The sequence below is a fragment of the Chiloscyllium plagiosum genome, chromosome 3 (assembly GCF_004010195.1).
Source record: "Chiloscyllium plagiosum isolate BGI_BamShark_2017 chromosome 3, ASM401019v2, whole genome shotgun sequence".
NCBI classification, from domain to species: Eukaryota; Metazoa; Chordata; class Chondrichthyes; order Orectolobiformes; family Hemiscylliidae; genus Chiloscyllium; species Chiloscyllium plagiosum.
The window spans coordinates 111290752-111315112 of record NC_057712.1 but is presented as its reverse complement, the minus strand read 5'-3'; the positions used below and the strand labels follow the sequence as shown (position 1 = coordinate 111315112).

General features: G+C 42.8%; 1 protein-coding gene across 1 annotated transcript in view; it reads left to right on the top strand.

Moving 5' to 3' along the window:
* The first annotated feature begins 343 nt into the window (after positions 1–343).
* snx3 (sorting nexin 3) overlaps positions 344–24361 on the top strand; it is a 33142-nt gene continuing 9124 nt past the window's right edge. Inside the window, exon 1 of the mRNA XM_043687084.1 lies at positions 344–560. Coding sequence (XP_043543019.1) covers positions 399–560 — 162 coding nt within the window. The 5' untranslated portion in view covers positions 344–398. The remainder of the gene's footprint in view (positions 561–24361) is intronic.

Here is a 24361-nt window from a genome sequence, read left to right as displayed (position 1 = left end):
AGGTTCCACAAATTGCAATCAAATTACATTTTCTTCTCACATATATATTTTTCAAAACTATGATTTATGCAAGTAAAAAACAGAAGGCCTAAACTCCATGCACAGACATAAAATACTTTCGTTTTTCAGTAGTCCTCGTTGCCTCCGACATTGGAGTTAAGTTGGAACCTGGTGTTGCGCGATTTTTAACTTTAATGTCCATCACCTGGTTTGGGAGGAGCGGTCTGCGGGGGCTGACCGCGGAGCGTTCTGGGAACTGTAGTCCTCGCCCTCGTCCAGGGCCGGAGTTCTCCCGCGCTAGCGGAACTACGACTCCCAGGACCCAGCGCGCGCCACGCCGTCAGCTGATCGGCGATAACAGGGAAGGTCAGGGGTGCCGACAGCAGGCCCGAAGGAAAATGGCGGAGGCTGTGCCTGACACCCGGCGGCTGCTCACCAAGCCCCAGAATATCAACGACGCCTACGGGCCACCCAGCAACTTCCTGGAGATCGACGTGGGTACTCCGCAGACGGTAGGGGTTGGCAGGCAGCGTTACACCACCTACGAGGTCCGGATCAAGGTGAGCGCTGAGGGACGGGCGTGTGTGTGTGTGCGCGCGGCGGCGTTTGGGTCCCGTTACCGTACGAGAATGTCAGCCTTGCTGCTGGGCCGAGCTGGTCAGATGATTGGGTGTTGGTTGGTTGGACCGAGGGGCCCGCGGCGTCCGCCGTCGGTGGTGGGAGACGGGGCTGTCAAGCCGAGGAAGAGGCGAGTCTGGGCTGCATTGACACCCCGCCCGCAGTCTGGCGTGTGTCCAGTTGTAGTTCCACACTGCGGCCTAGCTCCTCACCACCTCCTTAAGGGACTCCGTTAAATCTCAGACCTCCTGCCCAAGCTGTCTGTGCTCAATCTGTACTCTTTACCTCTTACCCACCCGTTTCAAAAAGTGTCAATCTGAAATAAACTAAGTACTGGAATGGGCTGCGTGACTTCTGGCTTCAAGAGTGAGGCCAGTGTTCGCATGTCGAGCATGTTTACCCGTGCATTTCACAACTTTAATAGAGCTGACTAAGCAAACTGAGCACTAGTTTGTCTGGCATCTGGTCAAGATGTGGTGTTGGTGTGCTCTAGTTTAATCAGAACAGTCTAATCTTGCTGGATGTTGGCAGTAATAGAATAGCAAGGCATGTTTGGGTTGGAAGATCCACCATCTGTGGAGATAAGTAATAAAAAGGAGGTTGGTAGGACCTTTTTAATAAATGTCCTTGAATTATACCTCTGCTTGGATAGAATAAAGCAGGGGATAATAAGAGTATTGATTGTGAATGTTTTAATCTTATTTGGTTGGGGATAGACTGACAAGACTCTCAATGGTGAGTTTGTATGTGTTTTAAAAGAATTTCTGGATTCTCCTAACACTGGCTGTGGAAATGGCTTGCTTCTGCAGTAAGCAGTTTGGATCCTGACATTGCCACTTATTTTGGATCAATGAAGATGAAAATTAGGGGTAATGCTGGATCCAACAAGTTACCTTTTTTATTCCTGATGAAGGGCTTTTGCCCGAAATGTTGATTTTTGAAGCTCCTTGGATGCTGCCTGAACTGCTGTGCTCTTCCAGCACCACTAATCCTGAATCTGGTTTCTAGCATCTGCAGTCATTGTTTTTACCAACAAGTTACCAGGCCATTGCAGATTTGTGTAATGAGGCAGGTTTAATGTTTATTTTGTAAAATGTAGTAGAGTACAATATTGCTTCTGAAAAAAATCAAAATATGGCAGGATTTAGTGTTGTTTGAGTAGCTTGGGTAAATGTGCTAAGCTTAAAGGCCAATTGTATATAAGAGCAGAGCTGGCTGCAGTGGGGACAGTTTACTGAAAAGATAGTTGAGGAACATTGGCAGGTTTAAGAAACAATGTTCTTAAAGATATCCCTGAGAAGGTCTCTAGGAAGGAGAAACCAGTCATGGTTAACTAGGAAAGTTGGGCATATCATCAAATTGAAGGAAACATTAACCATGGCCATTTTTCTGTCAGGCAAAGGATTGGAGAACTCTTTTTTTTTTTTTTAAAAAAACCCAAGCAAACTGGAGATTTGAAGCAAAGGTAAACTTGCAAATAGCAAGAGTTTTAAGCCTGGTCAAAATTCTCTCATCTGGAACATGAAGGGGGGAAATAATTGAAAATGAGGGAATGATTTGAATTGAAGAAATGCTTGAATCCTCCAAGGTAGACGGTATCAATTGTCTTCAAAAATAAACTAAGTATGGAATCTATTGAGGAAAAGATGCTAGGCAAACTGGGGCTCAAGTCTAATGTGTCCCCTGAACATGATCAGTTGTGTTCTGATATTCAAGGTAGTAGCATTAGTGATAATGAATGCACTAGTAGTAATATTCCAAAAATCTTAGATTCTGGATAAGTCCAAATGATTGAAAAACAACTTGTAAATGTTTTTCCTTCAAAAAGCCATGGGGATAATTGAGAATCGGATTGGCATGGATGAGTTGGACCTTGAAGGGTCTGTTTCTATGCTGTACATCTGACTGAAATAGTAACTGCAATATGGGTCAGTTACCTTTTTTAATGTCCTTTTTTCTTAACTCAGGAAATCGTAGTCTGATCTAAAAGCCAATAGAGCATTTAGAAATGCATAAAAGTTGGTCTCTTTCCTTTCATGCCAAGCGAGTCGATTTATGATTTTCTTTAGCAAGTAACAAGCAGTTTTTGAAACATACACACAATCCTTCCATCACATTATGGATGAGACCAAGACTGTATGAAGTAGAAACAGTTTAAAGGATCATGATAAATCTGTTGAACACCATAAGTTTGACTTAAATGTCTCCTGGAGTAAAATAATGATAGTACTGTTTCAGTGAGACTTTTTAAAATTAGGAATTAACTGGCTTTCTGCAACTTGAGACTGATTTTTAAAGGCACAACTAGACTATTTCTACATGTGAATTGTTTGCCTAAATGTTGTTCAGCTTCTGACTTCAATGAGTTCAGAATCATGATGGAACATATAGAGAATTTCTAGTGAGTGAATATCCACTATGATCTAATTGAATGGTGGGGCAGGCTCAATGATGCAAGGGTTTGGAACAGGCCAGTGTTCCTACTGCAATTCTAATAATCAGTCATAGATATTAAATAGTGACTAAATGTTGTCTGATCACTTATGTATTAGAATATATCTGAACACTTTTCTCCCCCCACTGACAACAGATTGACAACTAAGATTAGCATTTTCAATATAAGAGCTAAGGTTAATAAGGTGTCAGACCACACAAGGAATGATCTTGTAGAAAGTGAAGGTTACCTCTTACAATGGGATCTTGATTAGATGCCTCAACAGGCTGAGGAATGGTAGATGGAGTTGAATCTAGACAAATGACATCTGGCTTTTCAAAGGGGCAAATCAGGCAGGATGTCTGCATTGGATGGCAAGATCCTGGGAAGTGTTGATAAACAGATGTTGGGGTGCAGGTTCATGCCCTGAAGAAGGTATTTGGTATGTTTGTCATTATTGGTCAGAGCATTGAGGTATGAGTTGGGATGTCATGCTGTGGCTGTAGAGGTCATGGGTTAGGACACTTTTTTTAAAAATACTACTTCAGTTCTGGTCTCCCTGCTTTTGGGAGGGAGTTGTAAATCTTTTCTGAACCCTTTGAAGTTTAACAAGGATGTTGCCAGGGTTGGAGGACTTCAGCTACAGGAGAGGCTGAGTAAGCTGGGGTGGCTTCCCCTGGAGCTTAAGGTGGAGGTTTAGAATCATAAGGGGCATGGATGGGATAAAACAAGGCTCTTTCCCCATAACTGGAGAGCATAAGTTTAAGGTAATCGGCAAGATATAAAAGGGCAACTTCCATGTAGAGGGTGGTGCATGTATGGAATGAGCTGCCAGAGGAAGTGAAGGCTAGTAAAATTACACTTAAAAGGCAACTGGGTCAGTATATAAATAGGAAGGAAGTGTCTGGTGGGTCTAGTGATGGCAAATGGACTAGAATAATTTAGGATATCTGGTCTGCATGGGAGTTGGATCAAGGGATGGTTTATGTGGACAGCTGACGCAATTATCCTGTTGAAAGCCTAGAGCTGCATCATCTGCTGATGGAAAATCTATCTCTAGTTAGGACAGTGATTTACTGTAATTTGCTCAGTCTAATCCTCTCTATTTACTGTTCACAGGGTGGTCTCTACATTGGGAGATGACCGACTAGGTAACAACCATACTGTCTATAAAATGACCCTGATCTTCCAGTTGCCTACCCCTTCAAGGTTCCCATGCCAATATTTCTCAGGCATGCTGAGTGTCAGTGAGCCTCAATGCCAACTCAGAACATTTTGCACTTGGACCCTGTGGTCTCTAGGACTCCATATTGAGTCCCTAACTTTAGAGCTTGTTATACACCCACATGTAAACCTGTTAGATGTGGGTTGTTTTTAGCAGTCACACTTTCTTCCTACCTTCAGCTTTTATCACTTGGCTCTTCTGAGCTAGCCTGCAATGCATAATCTGTTTACTTATTCTTTCACATCTCCCTGGTCTCTACATCCATCTGTTATCTCATCTCCCTCTTTGCTGTGTTGTCTCCACCCTTCTGCCTCCAATGTCTTCAGTGTAAATACATCATTCTCTTAGCTACAATAGATTTCATACTTGAAACATTAATTGTGCTTTCTTACCACAGGTGCTCAAATAGCCAGATGTACAGCATGGAAACAGACCCTTCGGTCCAACGTGTCCACGCCAGCCAGATATCCCAACCCAATCTAGTCCCACCTGCCAGCACCCAGCCCATATCCCTCCAAACCCTTCCTATTCATATACCCATACAATTGCAACATTTCAGAGGCATTTGGATCAGCCTCCTCCACATCCTCTGGCAACTCAATCCATACATGTACCACCCTCTGAAAAAGTTGCCCCTTAGGTCTCTCTTTATGTATCATTCCCCTCTCTCCCTAAATCTATGCCCTCTAGTTCTGGACTCCCTGACCCCAGGGAAAATACCTTGTCTATCTATCCTATCCATGCCCCTCATAATTTTGTAAACCTCTAAGGTCACCCCTCAGCCTCCGACGCTCCAGGGAAAACAGTCCCAGCCTGTTCAGCCTCTCCCTATAGCTCAAATCCTCCAACCCTGGCAACATCCTTGTAAATCTTTTCTGAACCCTTTCAAGTTTCACAACATCTTTCTGATAGGAAGGAGACCAGAATTTCATGCAATATTCCAACAGTGGCCTAACCAATGTCCTGTACAGCTGCAACATCACCTCCCAACTCCTGTAACCCATACTCTGACCAATAAAGGAAAGCATATCAAACACTGCCTTCACTATCCTATCTACCTGTGACTCCACTTTCAAGGAGCTATGAACCTGCACTCCAAGATCTTTGTTCGCAACACTCCCTAGGACCTTGCAGTGTATAAGTCCTGCTAAGATTTGCTTTCCCAAAATCCAGCACCTCTCATATATCTGAATTAAACTCCATCTGCCTCTTCCCAACCCATTGCCCCATCTGGTCCAGACCCTGTTGTAATCTGAGGTAACCCTCGCTGTCCACTCTGCCTCCAATTTTGTCATCTGTAAACTTAGTAACTGTGCCTCTTTATGCTCTCATCCAAATCACTTTTATGTAAATGACAAAAAGTAGAGGACCCAGCACTGATCCTTGTGGCACGCCACTGGTCACAGGCCTCCAGTCTGAAAAACAACTCTCCACCACCACCCCCTGTCTTCCATCTTTGAGCCAGTTCTGTATCCAAATGGCTAGTTCTCCCTTTACTCCATGAGCTCTAACCTTGCTAATCAGTCTCCCATGATACTGAGTTTTGCCAGCAGTTTCTATTTTTCTAATGTTTGACCCCTGATTTTTGTTCTGAAAACAAACTGTCATTAAAGGGTGTAGTTCCAATACCTTTGTTTGTGGAAATCTGTAGGTTTACTAAGTGCTGTCACTTCTGATTATTGCCACATGTTCTTTAAGGCAGCTTTTAATGAGCTTGTCAGTTTTTCAAAGTTGTCAGTCATGTTAAACATATTTCTTGAAACCTTCTGGCTTGTCTGTCAACTGAGCCTCATTAGCAGCAGTGGTAATTGAGATACTGTCTGCAATTGAGGTTCATGAGCATCAGTGGCTTGGTAGGTAGAAATGTGGTATTTCCAATCCATCTGTTGCTGCACTCCATTCCACTAAGTTCACAATTGTTGAAAAACTAGATGTTCCTGAAAATGGATATAGAAATGTTTGTGGTCACTCCAACTTCAGGGTAGACTGTTGAGATCAAATGCTTTTACTGAGTTGTGAACCTTTTTTGAACTCTGGTATTTTCCACATTATCAAACAGATAACCACTAACACTACTAGAACAACTGGCTAATTCTAGGCCACAAATGTTTATACTAAAACTAGATTGTCAGGGCTAGTAGTCTTTACAGTTAGCAAGTGTTAAGATTAGCTCAGTTAAAGTTCTGGATGTAGGTTTGATCACTGAGCTGGAAAGTTAGATTTTAGGCATTTAGTCACATATTAGGTAACAACTTCAGTGAGCCTCCAGATGAAGCACTGGTGTAGCTCACTTTCTATTTACATTTGCGTTTCCTTGGGTTGGTCATGTCATTTGGCTGCATTAGAACATTGTTGCAATGTGGTGGCTCACTGATACAGGAAAGTCACCTATACAGCATATTCAAAAAGAACAAGTACCCAATGAACACTGTTTGCTGACTTGCTCTGCAACAAACCCAAACAAGCAGACATATCCTGAAACCTTAGCCACTCTCCCCTACATCAAAGACCTCTCGGAACTGACTGCTAGACTACTCTGATCTCTTGGCATCGTGGTAGCTCTCAAATCGACCAACACTAAAACAGCAGCTAATGAGCTTAAAAAAATCCCATACAGACAACAAGTAAAACTTTTGTCATTTACAAAATACCTTGCAAGAACTGTAACAAACACTACATTGGACGAAAAGGCAGAAAGCTAGCTGCCAGGACACATCAACATCAACCAGCCACAAAAAGACATGACCCACTCACTAGTATCCTTATACAGATGAGGAAGGATACCTCTTTGACTGGGAAAAGTCATCCATGCTAGGACAAAGCAAACAGACACTCACCAGAATTTCTAGAAGCATGGCATTCCAACCAGAACTCTATCAACAAACACATTGACTTGGATCATCACCAGAGGAAATGCAGGGCTAAACCACTGCTTCATCTGGAGGCACAATGAAGATGTTACCTTGTATGGTGATATGTCTGAAAACTAACCTTTCAGCTCAGCAAGCAAACATTCACCCAGAGCCTTAACAGTATCTATTGACTCCATGATTTGAAAATCAAAGCAATGTAAACACAGCTCCAAGTAATGACACTTGGGCACCCTTTTTGGAGGTGACCATTTAATTTCAGAGCATGAAATAAAATCTATCCTTGAGAAAGATGTTTCTCTCTTTACTGTGAAAAGTGGATTTTAGAAATTGCAGAGGTGGGGAAGACTTCTGAAATTTGGCAATGCACCAGAATGTATATTCGAGTCTCCACTGCAAATTTCTGCCTTTCATCATGAACCAAAGTGACTGGCATTAAAACTTGTTAGCTAGCTTGTGCAAAAAGAACCATTATTTTATTGTGAAGTCATGAAATCTGTTTATCTTGAACTGCATGCTCTAAATTCTGAACCACAGTTGAGATTGAGAAGGTGATTGTTACAATGCAGTTGTGCATCCTGGCAGTAGAAATGGCCTAACTACTAGAAAGCTAGGCATAAAATTCCCACTGACAGAACTAGTGCATCTGTAATTTTTTCAATGTTGAAAATTGTCATGTATTTGCTAGTCTCTCCCTTTGATTCCAACATTTAGATGGTGGTTGTGTATACAAGTAGAAAAGTGAAGGTTTATAAAGAGTTCCCTACCTGTTGTGGTAGCTATGTGTAATTTGAAAATATGTGACTGTAGTTATGGGGTCAAACATCAACTGCTTGTTTTTGAGTGCTCACTGTGTAGCATTTCAGTGAATTAACTGTCCAGTTTCATGTAAGTTTTAACTACATAATAAATCCTATGTCCTTTGTGTACACTTCAGTGGTTGCTCAAACAAGTTGACTGTTTAGCAGCTTAGTACAGTTTGTGGTGACTGGGCTGGCTTTGATTCCTGATGAAGGGCTTTTGCCCAAAACGTTGATTTTAGCTGCTCTTTGGATGCTGCCTGAACTGCTGTGCTCTTCCAGCACCACTAATCCAGAATGTAGCTTCAGGCAAAATTTGAGTTCTCATGTGTAACACAAGAAGCAGTCTTAATGCAAGAACAGAAGTTGGCCGTCTGCTATTACACTAGATGAAAACATTCGGTCTGTGCATGGCACCTGATCAGTCAAAGCAGCAGGTGAGATTCAGAATAAGTCAGATGAAAGACATTCCTGGTTCTGAGCTGCTTTTCATTTTTGCAAAAAACATGGTGCTCAACCAAGCTTCAATTGTCATGTGTCTGTCTGTCTTTGGGTCCAAGTGAAGTCATAACAGGATAATCTAACAAAAGCAAATTACTGTTGAAGCTCAATCTGACTACTCGGAAAACCTGGCAGGTCTGGTTATTGTTAATGTTGAGTCTCTTCTGCAGTCACTGGAATCAAAACATACAATATTACAGTGCAGTACAGGCCCTCTGTCTCTGTTCTGGCCCATGAAATTAATCTGCCCATCTAACCTATGCCATTGCATTATCCAGATGTCCAATGCCTTTAACATCAGCTGCTACTTGAGGCAGGTAGTTCCATGCACCACCTACTCTTCAAGAAATTGCCCCTGATATTTGTCCTAAACCTATTACCCCTCTATTTAAAGCTATGTCCCCTCATGTTAGCCTTCACCTGAGGGGAAAAAACTGTTCACCCTATCTAACCCTCTTATACATCTTGATTTGTCACCTCTCAACCTTCTCACCAACAAAAAGCCTCTGTTCCCTCAGTCTTTCCTTGAAAGACCTCCCTTCCATACCAGGCAATATCCTAGTAAGTTTCCCCTGAGCACTTTGCAAAGCTTCCACATTGTTCCTACAATCAGTTGACCAGAACTGCATGTAGTACTCCAGGTGTGGCCTTAACAATGGCTAGTACAGCCACGGCATGACCTCATGGCTCTTCAAACTCCATTCCCCATCAATAAATGCCAATACACCATATGCCTCAACAATTCTATCAACCTGGGTGGCAACTTTCAGGGATCTATGCACCTGGACACAGATCTGTTCATCTACACTGCCAAGAGTTTTACCATTAGCCCAGTATTCTGCATTCCTGTTTCTTCCAAAGTGAACTACCCCTCCTTTCTGCATTAAACTCCATTTGTCACTTCAGCCCAGTTCTGCAGCTTGCTTGTCTCTGCAACCCACAATTCTGTCTACCTTAATATTATCCATAGATTTACTAACCCATCCTTCTACACCCACATCCAGGTCATTTTTTAAAATTAACAAACAGCAGTGGCCCCAAAACATCCTTGCAGCACACCAAGTTCCAGGATGAACATTGCCCATTAACCACTCCCCTCTGTCATCTTTCAGCCTGCCAATTTCTGATCCAAACTGCAAAGTCACTTTCCATCCCAAAATGCCATACTTTGTGCAATAACCTACTGTGTGGATCCTTATCAGATGCCTCTTTGAAGTCTGTGTAAGCACCACATCAACCATTTTACCCTACACCTGTTTTGTCACTATCAAACTCCATAAGGTTAGTGAGGCATGATTATCTTTCACAAAACTGACTATCCCTAATCAAATTCATCCCTTCCAGATAAATCCTATCTCTTATAACCTTATTCCAACACCTTACCCACTACTGAAGTAAGGCTCACTGGCCTATAATTACCAGGATTATCTGACTCCCCTTCTTAAACAAGGGAACAACATTGTTACCCTCCAGTCTTCTGCCACTATTCCTATTGACAATGATGACGTGAAGATTGAAGCCAAAGGCTCTGCAATCTCCTCTCTACTCAATACTACCTTCTATCCCTCTTCCACAGATGCTACCTGACCTGCGTCTTCAGCTTTTTATTCTAGCTTAGTGCATGCTCAGGGATTCTTTGCAAGGGTTCAATTGTCAAGTGGTTCTGTAACAATTTATTTCTACTTTACTGTGCAGATGCTGTCCTAACAAAGTGGTTTTGATCTTCCCCCTGAAGTCTAACACTTTCCAACATAGAGGTTGGCATTTCTGTAATGGAGAGAGTAAAGCTATTCAAATTGTCACCACCTTGGGCTGTAGACAAGTTCACTGGGATCCAGTTTCAGCACTTTAGAAAATTGACTGGGTTTTAATTATTCCTGTCTTTCTTGCAGAAAAGGAGCTTGAATCCAAAAATTAGTTTCAAAAAGGCATTGGGAACATTCAAAAACTTGAACTGCTTTACAGACATTTACTGGCTGTTTGGTTACTATACCAAGTCAGCAGAAACTGAAGGAATAGCTGTCCTGAATGGAAATGTATTCAGCTAAACCTTGTTCAGTAGTTTGTGTGGCAGCCTTCACTGATTGCTAAGTAAGGCTGAAAATATTTTGAAGAACTTTTGGTTGTTTGAGGGGTTTTGTGGTGTTTTCACAAGACTATTAATCCAGAAATGCAGCTGATGTTCTGGATGACCAGGTTTGAATTTCACCATGGTAGATGGTTGGATTTGAATTCAATTAAAAATAGTTTGGAATAGTCTACAGGCTATAAAACCACTGCCAATTGTCCAGAAAAAAACAATCTGGTTCAGTCATGTACTGGAGTGAAGCAAATCTTCCTTCACCTGGTCTGGCCTACAGGTGACTCTCAACCCACAGCAATGTGGTTGACTCCCAGTTGCCCTCTGAAATAGCCAAGCAGTTGTACCCACTGAATAAGAGTTTCCAAGAAGTGAAACCAGACAGATTACCACTTTGGCACTGAAAAGCCAAAAGCAGAAACACTGCAAAATTGTGAAGTCTGGGGGCTAGTGCCAAAATTGGGAGAGCTCTCAGACCAGTGAAGCCACAGATTAACGTAGTCATACCTTCAGTTATAGTGAACAATGTCCCGGAAATTGCTATCACCATCCCAAGATGGGTCCTTGTCCACTGGCAGGACAGACTTGGAGGTGGTGCACACAGTCCGGAGGGAGCTGACCTGGGAGTAGTCGACCTTTACTCTGGACCTCCAGCCTCATGGCTTCAGGTCAAGCATAGGCAAGGAAGCCTCCTGCTGATCACTCTTGCCATTCTCCCTCAGTTGAAAGAGGCTCCATGTTGAACAACACTTCAAAGATGCACTGAAGGTGCCAAGGGCATAAAATGTATTCTGGGGGATTCTAGTGTCTGCCAAGACCAGCTCAGCAGCCGGACCATTGATAGAGCTAGTTAGATCCTTAAGGACAGCTGCTAAACTGGGTGTGCACACCGTTTGGTTTCCTAACCATCTAAAGTCATAGGGCCTCATCCTTAATCTGTCGTCTGCAGATTCATCTGTCCATGACAATAAATCATGGAGAGCAACCACTGCACCATCCTTGGAGATGAAGTCCTGCTTTTACATTAAAAACATCTATTATGTGGGTCCATCACTGCTAAATAGGACACTTGGATCTAGCATCTCAAGACTGGGCATCCATGAAGTGCTGTGGGCCATCAGAATTGTACTCCAGCACCATCTGCAACCTCATGGCCTGGCATATCCCTTATGCAACCATTACCATCAAGCCAGAGGATCAATTCTGGCTCAGTGGAGAGTGCAGTAGAGCGTGCCATGAGCAGCACCTGGTAAACCTGAGGATAAAGGTGTAAACCTCGAGTGGATCAAACAGAACTACTCGTATGCCACACAGCATACTCAGCAAGTGATAGAACTGAGCAATCTCATAACCAAGAGATCAGATCAAAGCTCTGCAGTTGTCACATCCAGTTGTGAATCATTTGATTGTGGGCAATTAATTCACTGGTGGAGGAGATTTTCCATATCCCCCACCTTCAATGATTTGAAGAGCCCAGCACAGAGCAAAAGAGGAGGCTGAAGTTCACACAGCAATTCTCAGCTGGAAGTGCCAAGTGGATGACTCCAGTGGTCCCCAGCATTACAGATACCAATCTTCAGCCAATTTGATTCACTTCATGTAATATCAAATGACTGGCACCAAATACCATAAAGGCTATGGACCCTGGCAAGATTCCAGCAACAGAAGAGTGGTGCTCCTGTAAGTTGCTATTTCCCTAGCCAAGCTATTGAAGTAATACTGGCATCTACTTGACTGTTAATTGCCCAGCTACGTCTAAGACAGATAGACATTCAGCCTCCTTTGCATCAGTTGTGGTGAAAGGTGTAATCACAGTGCTATCTTTACTTCATTGTAGACTTGGTTCAAACAAGGAAAAACAATTTGAGTTGTGAATAGTAATTGACAAAGGTTGCATTTGACAGCGTTGTCACAAGGAGCCCGAGCAAATCTGGAATCAGTGGGTATTGGGGCAAACTCTGGTGGTTGGAGTAATGCCTGACAGGAAGATTGTGCTTGGAGGTCTGGCATTTGCAGGGATGTCCTAGAGCTGAGGAATTCCTCAGGGTAATGTCCAGGCACCAGAATCTACAAGTCAGTCTTAAGTGACCTTCCCTTAAGATCAGAAGTGGATGTTCACTGCATAATGCTCAGCATTATTTGCAACTCTTTTGGAATTCATTGCCAAACAAGGCTGGGGAGGCCAGGTTTGGTAGTATATTTAAGACCAATTATGGGGAGAAAGGTTTCTGAACTTCTCTCCTATCTGCCATGATTGAATAGCAAAACAGGCTATGGACTTAATTTCTCTCCAATGCTGTACGTCTAATACAGAAACAGCCCATGTCCAAACACAGCAAGATTGTCAGTATCCAGGTTTGGGTTGACAAGTGGCAAGTAACAATTAGGAGAAAGTGAGGACTGCAAATCCTGGAGATCAAAGCTGAAAGTGTTGCTGGAAAAGTGCAGGTCAGGCAGCATCCAAGGAGCAGGAGAATTGACGTTTTGGACATGAGCCCTTCAGGAATGAGGGCATCCCAAGCAGGCTAAGATAAAAAGGTAGGGAGGAGTGACTTGGGAGAGGTGTTGGGAATGCAATAGGTGGAAGGGGGTTAAGGTGAGGGTGATAGGCCGGAGAGGGGATGGGGGCAGAGAGGTTGGGAAGAAGATTGCAGGTCAAGAAGGTGGTGGGGAAAAAAGAGAATAAAGCTAGAGAAATCTGCATTCATCCCTTGTGGTTGGAGGGTTCGTAAGCAGAAGAGGAGGCACACTTCCTCCAGGTGTCGTGTTGCAAGTAACAATTGTCTCAATGCCAGGCAATGACCACTTCCAATAAGATGGTCTAGTCACTGCCTCTTGCCATTCAATGGTGTTAGCATCACTGATCAAAACTCAAATGGACTCACCACAAAACAGATCAGGGGCTCTGAATGCCATGAGTAACTCCCTTCCTGACTCAATCTTTCACCATTGAAAAGTAACACCAGGAATGTGATTGAATATTCTGCACTTGCTGGGATGCGTGCAGCTTCACTTAAAGCTTGCCACTATCCAGGACAAAGTGGCCCACTTGGCACTAATCCACATGCATTCACTCCTATGGGCTACCTCCAAGGTGCACTGCAGAAATTCACCAAAAGTCCTTAGCCAGTACATTCTCAGCCCACAACCACTCCTATCAAAGGATAATGGCAGCAGATACATGGGACTCTACCTGCAAGTTTGTCTCCAAGCCACTCCCTTCCTCACTTGGAAATATCTCCATTCCTTCACTATCACCAGATCAAAATCCAAAAGTTCTAAGTGTGTCAACCCATAGCAGATGGGCAGCACTAGCTCAAGGGGACAGAATGCTGGCCAGCCAGCAACACCCACACAAGCAATTAAGTTTGACTCTAGAACTTGGTCAAGTTAATTGTTCAAAACATGGTTAGTGGCTAAAGATAACACTGGATTTTAAGTCAAACTTGTCAGCCCTGGCTCAGCTGACAGCACTCCAGCATGGAACCTACTCTCCTTTAATTTCAAGGGTATAGCACGGTGGCAGAAATTCCAATGTTGAGGACACAAGTCTGAATCTCAGATCATGGGGCTTCTCTCCATGACACCTTCACTTAAACATTGACAAGTGACCGGAATACATGAAATCAGGGCAAATTGTCTTAATTGCAGTCATACCTGGCACAAGATGGTTGTGGTTGGTCAGTATCTCCAGGGAATTGAAGGGCAGTGCCCTATGTCTAACCATTTTAAACTCCTCCATAAAGGGAGGAACTGTGGACTTTTCTCCACACCATTCACAACTCTGATACTGAAGCGATCTGTTGAAAGGCTGCAACATATGGACAATACCCAAGCTTCGACTGATGAATACTTACCCCATAAACACCCAGCTATGACCAACTCCAATAAGAACCTTACCACTACCCCCTTAAGTGTGTTTCCATCACTAAATTCCCCTATCAGGTGTAGCATACCATTTTCCAGAAACTCTACTGGACAGGTCAGAGGCTAGCAACATTGTGGCAAGTAACTCACCACCTGGACTCAAGTCTTCACTCCATGGAGAAGGCACAATTCAGATATAATTGAATACTCTCCTTTCCCAGATGGGTGCAGTTCTGCCAACAGGAGCATATGCCATCCAGGGTTACGCTGTCTGTTTGCGCCATATCTACTCTCTCTGCCACTGACTCAGTAATAGCAGTGCTTTTTTAATATGCACTGCAGAAATTTACAGGTCATAGGGTCTGTTTCCATGCTGTACATCTGACCCTTCGGTCCAAACCATCCATACTGACCACATATCCTAACCCAATCTAGTCCCACCTGCCAGCACCCGGCCCATATCCCTCCAAACTCTTCCTCTTCATATACCCATCCAAATGTCTCTTAAATGTTGCAATTGTACCAGCCTCCACCACATCCTCTGGCAGCTCATTCCATACACGTACCACCCTCTGCATGAAAAAAGTTGTCCTTTGGTCTCATCTTCCCCTCACCTTAAACCGTTGCCCTCTAGTTCTGGACTCTCTGATCCCAGGGAAAAGCCTATTTATCCTATCCATGCCCCTCCATTTTGTAAGCCTCTATAAGATCATCCCTCAGCCTCCGACGCTCCAGAGAAAACAGCCCCAGCCTGTTCAGCCTCTCCCTATAGCTCAGATCCTCCAACCCTGGCAACATCCTTCAATCTTTTCTGAACCCTTTCAAGTTTTTTTAGACAGCAGCTTCCACACCCTTGACTACTTCCACATAGGGAAAGGGCAGCAAATAGGTGCACCACCACCTGCAAGCTCCCCTCCAAGCCAAATATTGCTGTTCCTTCAATGGGAAAAATCCTGGAATTCCCACCAAGGTTACTGTGGGTCAATCTACAGCAGGTAGACTGTTGCAGTTCAAATCATCTGCTCAACAGACCTTTTGAAGAATAAAAAACAAGACAAACATTTGCTGACCAGCCAGTGCCTATGAATAAACTTGACCCCCAGTGCAAGGCAAGAATTCTATTGCTTTCACCCTATTCTGTGTGGACACCCTCTGATTTATGACTTGCACATGTGGTGGATAACAGCATACAGGGCACTTTAGCCCTGGCAAAGTGAATTTAATTTGGAGCTGTACACAAATTTTGGTTTGGCCATAGCTGCGGTCGTATAAGTTCCGATTGCAAAAGGATTCACCGGGATGTTTCCTAGGTTGGAGCACTTCAGCCATGAATTGGATAAGCTCAGATTGTCTTTTTTTTGGAGCAAAGGAATCTGGGGGATATTTTTAGGGGCTTGGGCAGGGTGGAAAGGACGTAGTTATGACCTTTAGTTCTAGGGTCACTGAGGGGCATAACTTCAAGGTGAAGGACAAGAGGTTTGGGAGAAGAGGAGTTTTGTTCATGCAGAAAGTGGTAGAATCTAATACTTGGGAGCATAGCTGAGGCTTTATAGGTGGATGAGCACTTGTGTACCAAGATATGGGCTAAAAGTGGGATTAGTGTAAATAGATGGGTTTCTGCAGACTTGGACTGAAGAACTTGATTCTGTTGTAATTGTAAGTGTAACCAAAAATACAGCCTTTTATTTGAAATTTGACTTGAGCTTTTATTTGGAAAGCTTCCAGTTAACACTAGAGAACAAATCACTAGATATGGTCATTGGATGCATGCAGTTGCCATTGACCTGTGTATGAAAGTGCCAGACCAAAAGCCACCTGAACATTTCCTTAAAACTGAATTTGGCCAACACCACCACTACAGAAGTTAAGTATGATTGACCCTTCATGTTTAACAGTTGTATCAAATTTTTCAGACAAAGCTGCTAGGCCTGGCCTCCGATCAGTTTTAGGTTGATTGTTGAAAATCCTGCATTTGACTCCAGAAAGGTGGCATGATCAAACAGATTGTTTAAATTGGGGAATTAAAAGTTGGTGCCAGGGGAATTTTGGGAGGGACAATGTTAGGGAAAAAAACAGAAGTTTATACTGTCCAACAATTTTATAAAGGTTGTGTATGCTAGAACTACAGAAAGCTCTAATTGTCGTCTAGTTATCCCACTACTAGATCCAATACTCAAGTTCTGAATCAAGTTCAAAATGAACATTCCTTGAGTCCACTAGAACGTGTTGTAGTATTGATAAGTTTCTTCCAAAATGAAGATCTAGTATCATGCACCTCACCCTGGTGAGGTGTGTGATTACAAGAACTGGCTGTTTGCATGTCATTTCTAGTCTTTACATCTAGTAAGCTCTAAATCAGTAGATTGGGTTTAAAATCACAGGCACTAGATTCCCTTTTTAATATTACTAAAGCCATTAGTTTCTCAGTTAAGACAAGATTTTGCCTAGTCATAGTTAAGTCTTGTTAGGAACCAGTAGGGCAGTTGAGGGTTGAATACAGGGATAGTGAGGTTGTCTTGTTTTGCACGACCCATGCTGTAACAGCACTGTCAGGCAGATCCTAAGCGGTTTCTAGATTACAACAGGGTTCAGTACACTGCCTGTCTTAAAGCAAGCCCTCAATGTAGCCTTTGCAATTTATGCCTTCACTTACTAGTGAAAGCAAATTGTTAGAACACCAATAGTTGCTATCAAGCAGTTGACCAACATTCACATGCAGCAAGTTAGTTGCAAGGCCAGTACATAGAACAATGTGGAGATGCTTGAGATACCAATTGAACGGACTGTTTTATCCTCTGGTTTTTGAGCTGCACCTGTCCAGAAAGCAAGTAATGTTCTATCATTGGCCAGACTTCAGAATGAGGTTAAACACTATATTGCCAGTCTGTCCTGCTCAGTAGCTACTCCATATGGAGAGTCTATTGTTTCTAATAGAAGGTAACCCCAGGATGTTAATGAGGATTTATTAACACTGGTGAATGAGGGGTGCTGATTTTCTTTGATACTCAGAGCCTGGTACTTGTGGTACAAATGCTGCCCACTTGTCAGCCCAAGCCTGGGTATTGTCCAATGTTTTTCATTTAAATGTGGGCTGCTTCAGTAGGAGTCAAAGTTGCAGGACATTATGCAGTCTTCTGCACACATCCTCATGGAGGGCAAGTCAAAACAGATTGAAGATAGTTGTGTTTAGAATACTAGGTGAGGAACTCTGACCAACCACAAATGTGCTTAGTTATGCTACTAGTGGAGTTTGCCACTAATTTCCCCATTCCTGTTTGGCTCCAGCTCCTTGATGCCACACAAACAGCATGGTACTTCAGCTGAGAATTGCTGTGTGAACTTCAGCCTCCTCTTTTGCTCTGTGCTGGGCTCTTCAAATCATTGAAGGTGGGGGATATGGAAAATCTCCTCCACCAGTGAATCAATTGCCCACAATCAAATGATTCACAACTGGATGTGACAACTGCAGAGCTTTGATCTGATCTCTTGGTTATGAGATTGCTCAGTTCTATCACTTGCTGAGTATGCTGTGTGGCATACGAGTAGTTCTGTTTGATCCACTCGAGGTTTACACCTTTATCCTCAGGTTTACCAGGTGCTGCTCATGGCACGCTCTACTGCACTCTCCACTGAGCCAGAATTGATCCTCTGGCTTGATGGTAATGGTTGCATAAGGGATATGCCAGGCCATGAGGTTGCAGATGGTGCTGGAGTACAATTCTGATGGCCCACAGCACTTCATGGATGCCCAGTCTTGAGATGCTAGATCCAAGTGTCCTATTTAGCAGTGATGGACCCACATAATAGATGTTTTTAATGTAAAAGCAGGACTTCATCTCCAAGGATGGTGCAGTGGTTGCTCTCCATGATTTATTGTCATGGACAGATGAATCTGCAGACGACAGATTAAGGATGAGGCCCTATGACTTTAGATGGTTAGGAAACCAAACAGTTTAGCAGCTGTCCTTAAGGATCTAACTAGCTCTATCAATGGTCCGGCTGCTGAGCTGGTCTTGGCAGACACTAGAATCCCCCAGAATACATTTTATGCCCTTGGCACCTTCAGTGCATCTTTGAAGTGTTGTTCAACATGGAGCCTCTTTCAACTGAGGGAGAATGGCAAGAGTGATCAGCAGGAGGCTTCCTTGCCTATGCTTGACCTGAAGCCATGAGGCTGGAGGTCCAGAGTAAAGATCGACTACTCCCAGGTCAGCTCCCTCCGGACTGTGTGCACCACCTCCAAGTCTGTCCTGCCAGTGGACAAGGACCCATCTTGGGATGGTGATAGCAATTTCTGGGACATTGTTCACTATAACTGAAGGTATGACTACGTTAATCTGTGGCTTCACTGGTCTGAGAGCTCTCCAATTTTGGCACTAGCCCCTGATGTTAGTAGGGTGGACTTTATAGGGTTGTTAGGGCTGCTTCTGTCTTTTCTGGTGCTTGGGTTGGTAATCAGCTGGCTTCATCTCCTTCCTGAGACTTTGAAACCTCCTTAAGCCAGTTCTATAATTGCTAGAGCGCAGTTGAGTCATCTAGCTGTGGAGTCTCAAGTGAGGTTGGCAATTCCCTTTGGAAATGGTGAACTTGATTTCTTAGTAATGGTTTCATGTTTTTCATTCCAGACTTTACTTGCACCTCCAGCTGTAACTATCCTGAATTTCTTTACTTGTGTCCTTTTTTTAAGTTGATTTTATCTTGAATAGCTCCTCTTTTTTTCTAGAGCTTGCCTGCCCTCTGTCAAACCAGCATCTAAGATTCCGCTATACAATAATCTTGTGTTAATTGGAAGGACATCACATTGGTACCATTTGTAACTAGCCCACTCTCATTCAGTCACTCATCTGATTATGGTCTTTACAGAGCTTCCTAATCTTGGGCTATCTGGCATTTTATAGCTAATTTTAAAACTTTTTCACTGTAGTCGGTTTTTATGTCTTGCACCAGCTACTATTTTTTAATAGATTATTTGAATGGTGGATAAGGTGCTTTGTTTTTGATCACATTGCTTTTTACCCTGCAAGATTTGTTTCTTGTGGAAATGCTAGCTCTCATGACTATTGTAACTAAGTGCAAATCATTAGTTGAAGTGTTACACCGACCATCAAACATGACAAGCTGGGAAATTTTTCAAGAGTAACACTCTTTTATGGTATACTGCTTCTGTTAGAGCTTTTGCTGAAATTTTAGCTGTTTGACCATTGACCAAAAATCCAATTTTAGCAATAGTCAACTTCTTGCAGACCTTGATTATCAAAGCAAGGCACAAGTTTTGTATTTGCACTGGTCTCCAATCTGATTTGTCTACCTCAACTCTTTTCAGTTAAGTTCATCAATAAGGTAAAACTTTGACTAGCTCATCTTTTGTTAACCTGAGCACTAGGGAAGCTAGCTCTGATGTAAGGTTTCCAGACTCAGTGCTTAAATTTTGCATGTGATTAATGTCCTTCCAGTATCCTTGAAGTATCAGGCAATCATCTATTGTTTAATTTGAGGCTCCCATTTCTGATCAAAATGAAAACGTTTGCCATCTAACCAAAACTGTATTGAGGCCACTTGTAGTAACATTAATGGCCAAGCTGCCTGTTTTCAGTTCTACTCTTATTTGGTCAGGTTGAACATGAGACATCTTGTCTGCTTCTTGCAACAATTGTGCAGGCAGTTAGGGGCCCTGCACATTAAATTTTTAAATGGTCTTTTTTAAAGAAAAGCCAGGTCAAGCAAAGATTAATGCCATAAAACTAAAGCATAAGTGAAGCTCCTGCACTTCTATAATAGACTAGATGTCGTCAGCCTTTTTACTCTTCACCGCAGACAGGCATGAGTGAGAGGTGTCACAAGTTCAAAAAGGAAATTTTTCAAGGCAAATTAATATGGATTATCCTTTCCAGTCAAACATTGTACCTGTAACCATAATCTGTTGCAGGGATTAACTTTTTATTATAGACTTCCGTGCCCACAGGTTGAAAACTCTCTGGGTAGGCTTTTTAGCTAAGTTGATCTTTACACCAAGTGAAAGAGAAGCTAATCTCTTTGTAATTTGAGAGTAGGTATTTAAAATTGGTCGTCTTTATCTTTTGCATAATCAGCATTGTCAAAGTTTTGTTCAAAGACCCAATGGTTAAGGTGAGGAAGGGCAAGTTTGGGTTAAGAAAAATCTAGTGGGTGAAATTGGATAACATTAATCCCAAGTCCAATTGGTGCAAATTAACTGCTTGCCTTTAAATAGGAGTGATTACTACTTCACGAAAGCTGCTGTCTACAACTATGAATGTAGCAGGATCCTTCTGATCAGAACTTTCAGGCTGTTGAATGAGTAAACCTTTTCTCTTGGCTTTGAGCCTGAGGTGTTGGGCTAGCTTTGTGGATCAAATAAGCATATTAATCATAAGTGGAAGTTAACTTATTAACAATCAGATTGGGTTGTATTTAAATGCACTTCAGAATTTTGAAGACCACAGGATCAAGAGTTTTGACTTTGCTCCACTGCATGGAAGGCAGTACACAAACTCACCTGGAGGGTGACTGCACCCAGTATGCCAAGACAAGGTAATGACCAAGTTGGATGAAGTAAATTTTAAAAGGAAGAATGTGAAAGGGCCAAGTATGAGAAGTTTTAGCTTGGGCTAAAGATGCAGTCATTCTTGCAAAGAACATGTAAATTGAGATGCAAGTTTTAAAAAAAAACTTGACTGAAAGAATAATTGGCTAATTAGCAAGTATCACTGGTATAACACTAGCATTGCACAAGCTGTGTATGAAATTTGCCTTGAGACAAACATTAGATGAAACCACCACTTGGACATTCTAGTTTCAGTAAAGCTACAAACTGAAGATTTCAGTTTTAGTGCTTGGTTCTGTATTCTTGTAACTTCAAAGAACTAGGAATAATTCTCAGCCACAACTGCAACCTGTCCTTGATCTACAAACATAGCTATCCCATTAAACCAATTTAGAGCAAATTATTTGACCGTGTCGCATGTTAGACTTTATCCTGCAGTGGCAAAAGTGAGGACTGCAGATGCTGGAGATCGGTCAACATTAAAGTGGTGCTGAAAATGCAGAGCGGGTTGGGCAGGAGCCCTTCATCCTGCCCAAAACATCAGGATTTTTCCCTGGCCCTCAGGTGCTGCCTGACTTGACCTTCCAGCACCACTCTAATGTTTTTAACCCTACAGTGTTAACTTTACCAGTTGGCTCCATTTCAGAGCCTCAAGATGTTTCTGCTCCCAGTTGTAGAACTGGCATGAAGTGCAAATCAAAGCATTCCCTTCACTGGAGCAATTAAAATTGAGAGCACTCGATGCCAGATTAGGGGAATGTAAATGTTGAAATGCCATGGCACAACTTGAAAACTAGAATGAGATTGAGCAGAATGCTGGATAGCTGTGGTTTTTGATGGATAGGTGTGGTAACCAATTCCAGGAGTGCATAAAAGTTACAAATGTATGGAGTAAGCTGAATAGTTTAAACAGAAGCAGGGGCAAAATTCCATTATCTGGATGGTCATGGTGACAGGACACCTCTTCAGAACCTATTGCAACCCTTTGTGCCATTCTTGATTTGAACAGTGTTTAATTATTCCCCTCCAAGAACAGTGGAAGTGGGGGCATCTCTCGATGTTCTGTTCTGTCATGGACTGGTGCATAATGTTTACATCCTTTGTTTAAAGGTGGAGGGGAAACATCATTTTTGGGCAAGTTTGTCTTCCTACCAAGATTGACTGACTCATTGGGCATTTACTTTTTAATAGCATCTTGTCCCACCTGGCTACTGTTGCTTTCTGTGCTTTGTGGGTATTCACTGAACAGAAATAGCTTCAGCTATTGGGAAGATCTTCCAGTCTAGAAGCTTCAGTATATCTTGTAAAGACCTTTCTTCACAAACACTCAAATGGGGTTCTGATCACTTTACTCTGGCTGCATAATACCATTTATGTACATGCCACAGCTGACATTAAAGTGTCTGCTCAATGAATTAACTTACCACAGCTAATTGTTGATGCTGACATGCTGAACCATATTGCTTAAGTTTCTGTTAAACTTGTTTCTTTAGCAAATTGTTCATTAAGGTTAATCTGGAGAAGATTTGTCTGATTTAAATCCAGAATTTTGCCTCTTTCCCTGCTTAGAAAAAAGGAAAACAATCTAATTTGACTTTAATATGATTTTTCTCTGAAGGAACGTCTCTATTGACCTTGTTATCTGCTTGGACTCCTGAATTAGTGTAATTTACACTTGGTTTCTCCTCCCACCTATCCCCAAAGGGTACCTTGGTAGAGGTCTGACTCATTCCTCTCTCATCCTCCAAGGAGGGACAATGGGGTGCTAGTTTTAAAAGTTTGAACTTTATTGAAGGTGTCGTAACAGGACCCATCAGTAGTTTTGTGGTCTAGATTTCTGAAAGGGTAATCATTGACAGATGTGGTGAGTGTGAGGATATTGCTTAACATTAGCAAAGGAACTAGTGCATGTGGTGAATCTAAATTTTGTGGAAGGCTCTAGTCCTACAATTTGCTAAACAATGGAGATTGAGAAATTACATCCCATCTAAATTGATTTTATGGCAGGACAGGAATAAGTGGATCTCTCGCTGTCACTTAGTAATGAAATCCACAAGGGTCAGTCAAAAGCAAAATACTGTAGATGCTGGAAACTTGCTGCAGGTGTAGGACCCCAGCAGTGACTCGAAGCAATTTATTTCCAGTCCCATGCCCCTGAACAAGCTATCTAGTCATAAAATTTTTTTTGTTCTTCCAGGCCTGAGTTCATACTGCAAAGTGTTAGATGCACAGCCATTCAATTTAAATGATTTCAGATATGAGGAGCAATTGTAATACTTCCAAGTACAATGAACTTGGGCATGCAAGCAGGATTTGAGGACTTCACAACCCATTACTTGAACAGTAATAGTCAGATGTACAGCATGGAAAAGACCCTTCGGTCCAACCCATCCATGCTGACCAGATATCTCCACCCAATCTAGCCCCACCTGCCAGCACCTGGCCCATATCCCTCTAAACCCTTCCTATTCCTATACCCATCCAAATGCCTCTTAAATGTTACAATTGTACCAGCCTCCACTTCCTCTGGCAGCTCGTTCCATACACATACCACCCTCTGTGGAAAACGTTGCCCTTTGGTCTCTTTCATATCTATCTTCTCACCCTAAACCTATGCCTTCTAGTTCTGGACTCCCTGACCCCAGGGAAAAGACTTTGCCTATTTATCCTATCCATGCCTCTCATAATTTTGGAAATCTCTACAAGGTCATCCCTTGGCCTCTAACGCTCCAGGGAAAATAGCCCCAGCCTCTCCCTATAGCTCAAATCCTCCAACCCTGGCAACATCCTTGTAAATCTTGAGTTCTTTCCCGTTTCACAACATCTTTGATAGGAAGGAGACCAGAATTGCATGCAATATTCCAACAGTGGCCTAACCGATGTCCTGTACAGCTGCAACATGACCTCCCAACTCCTGTACTCATACACTGACTAATGAAGGAAAGCATACCAAACGCTGCCTTCACTATCCTATCTACCTGCAACTCCACTTTTATGGAGCTATTAACCTGCACTCCAAGGTCTTTATTCAGCAACACTCCCTAGGACCTCACATCTGCTGACATTTCTGCCACCTCCAAAAAGACCCCACCACCAGGGATATATTTCCCTCCCCACCCCTTTCCAACTTCCGCAAAGACCGTTCCCTCCGTGACTACCTAGTCAGGTCCACGGTCCCCTACAACCCACCCTCCCATCCTGGCACCTTCCCCTGCCACCGCAGGAACTGTAAAACCTGCACCCACACCACCTCTCTATCCAAGGCCCTAAAGGAGCCTTCCACATTCATCAAAGTTTTACTTGCACATCCACTAATATCATTGTATCCGTTGCTCCCAATGCGCTCTCCTCTACATTGGGGAGACCGGACGCCTCCTAGCAGAGCGCTTTAGGGAACATCTCCG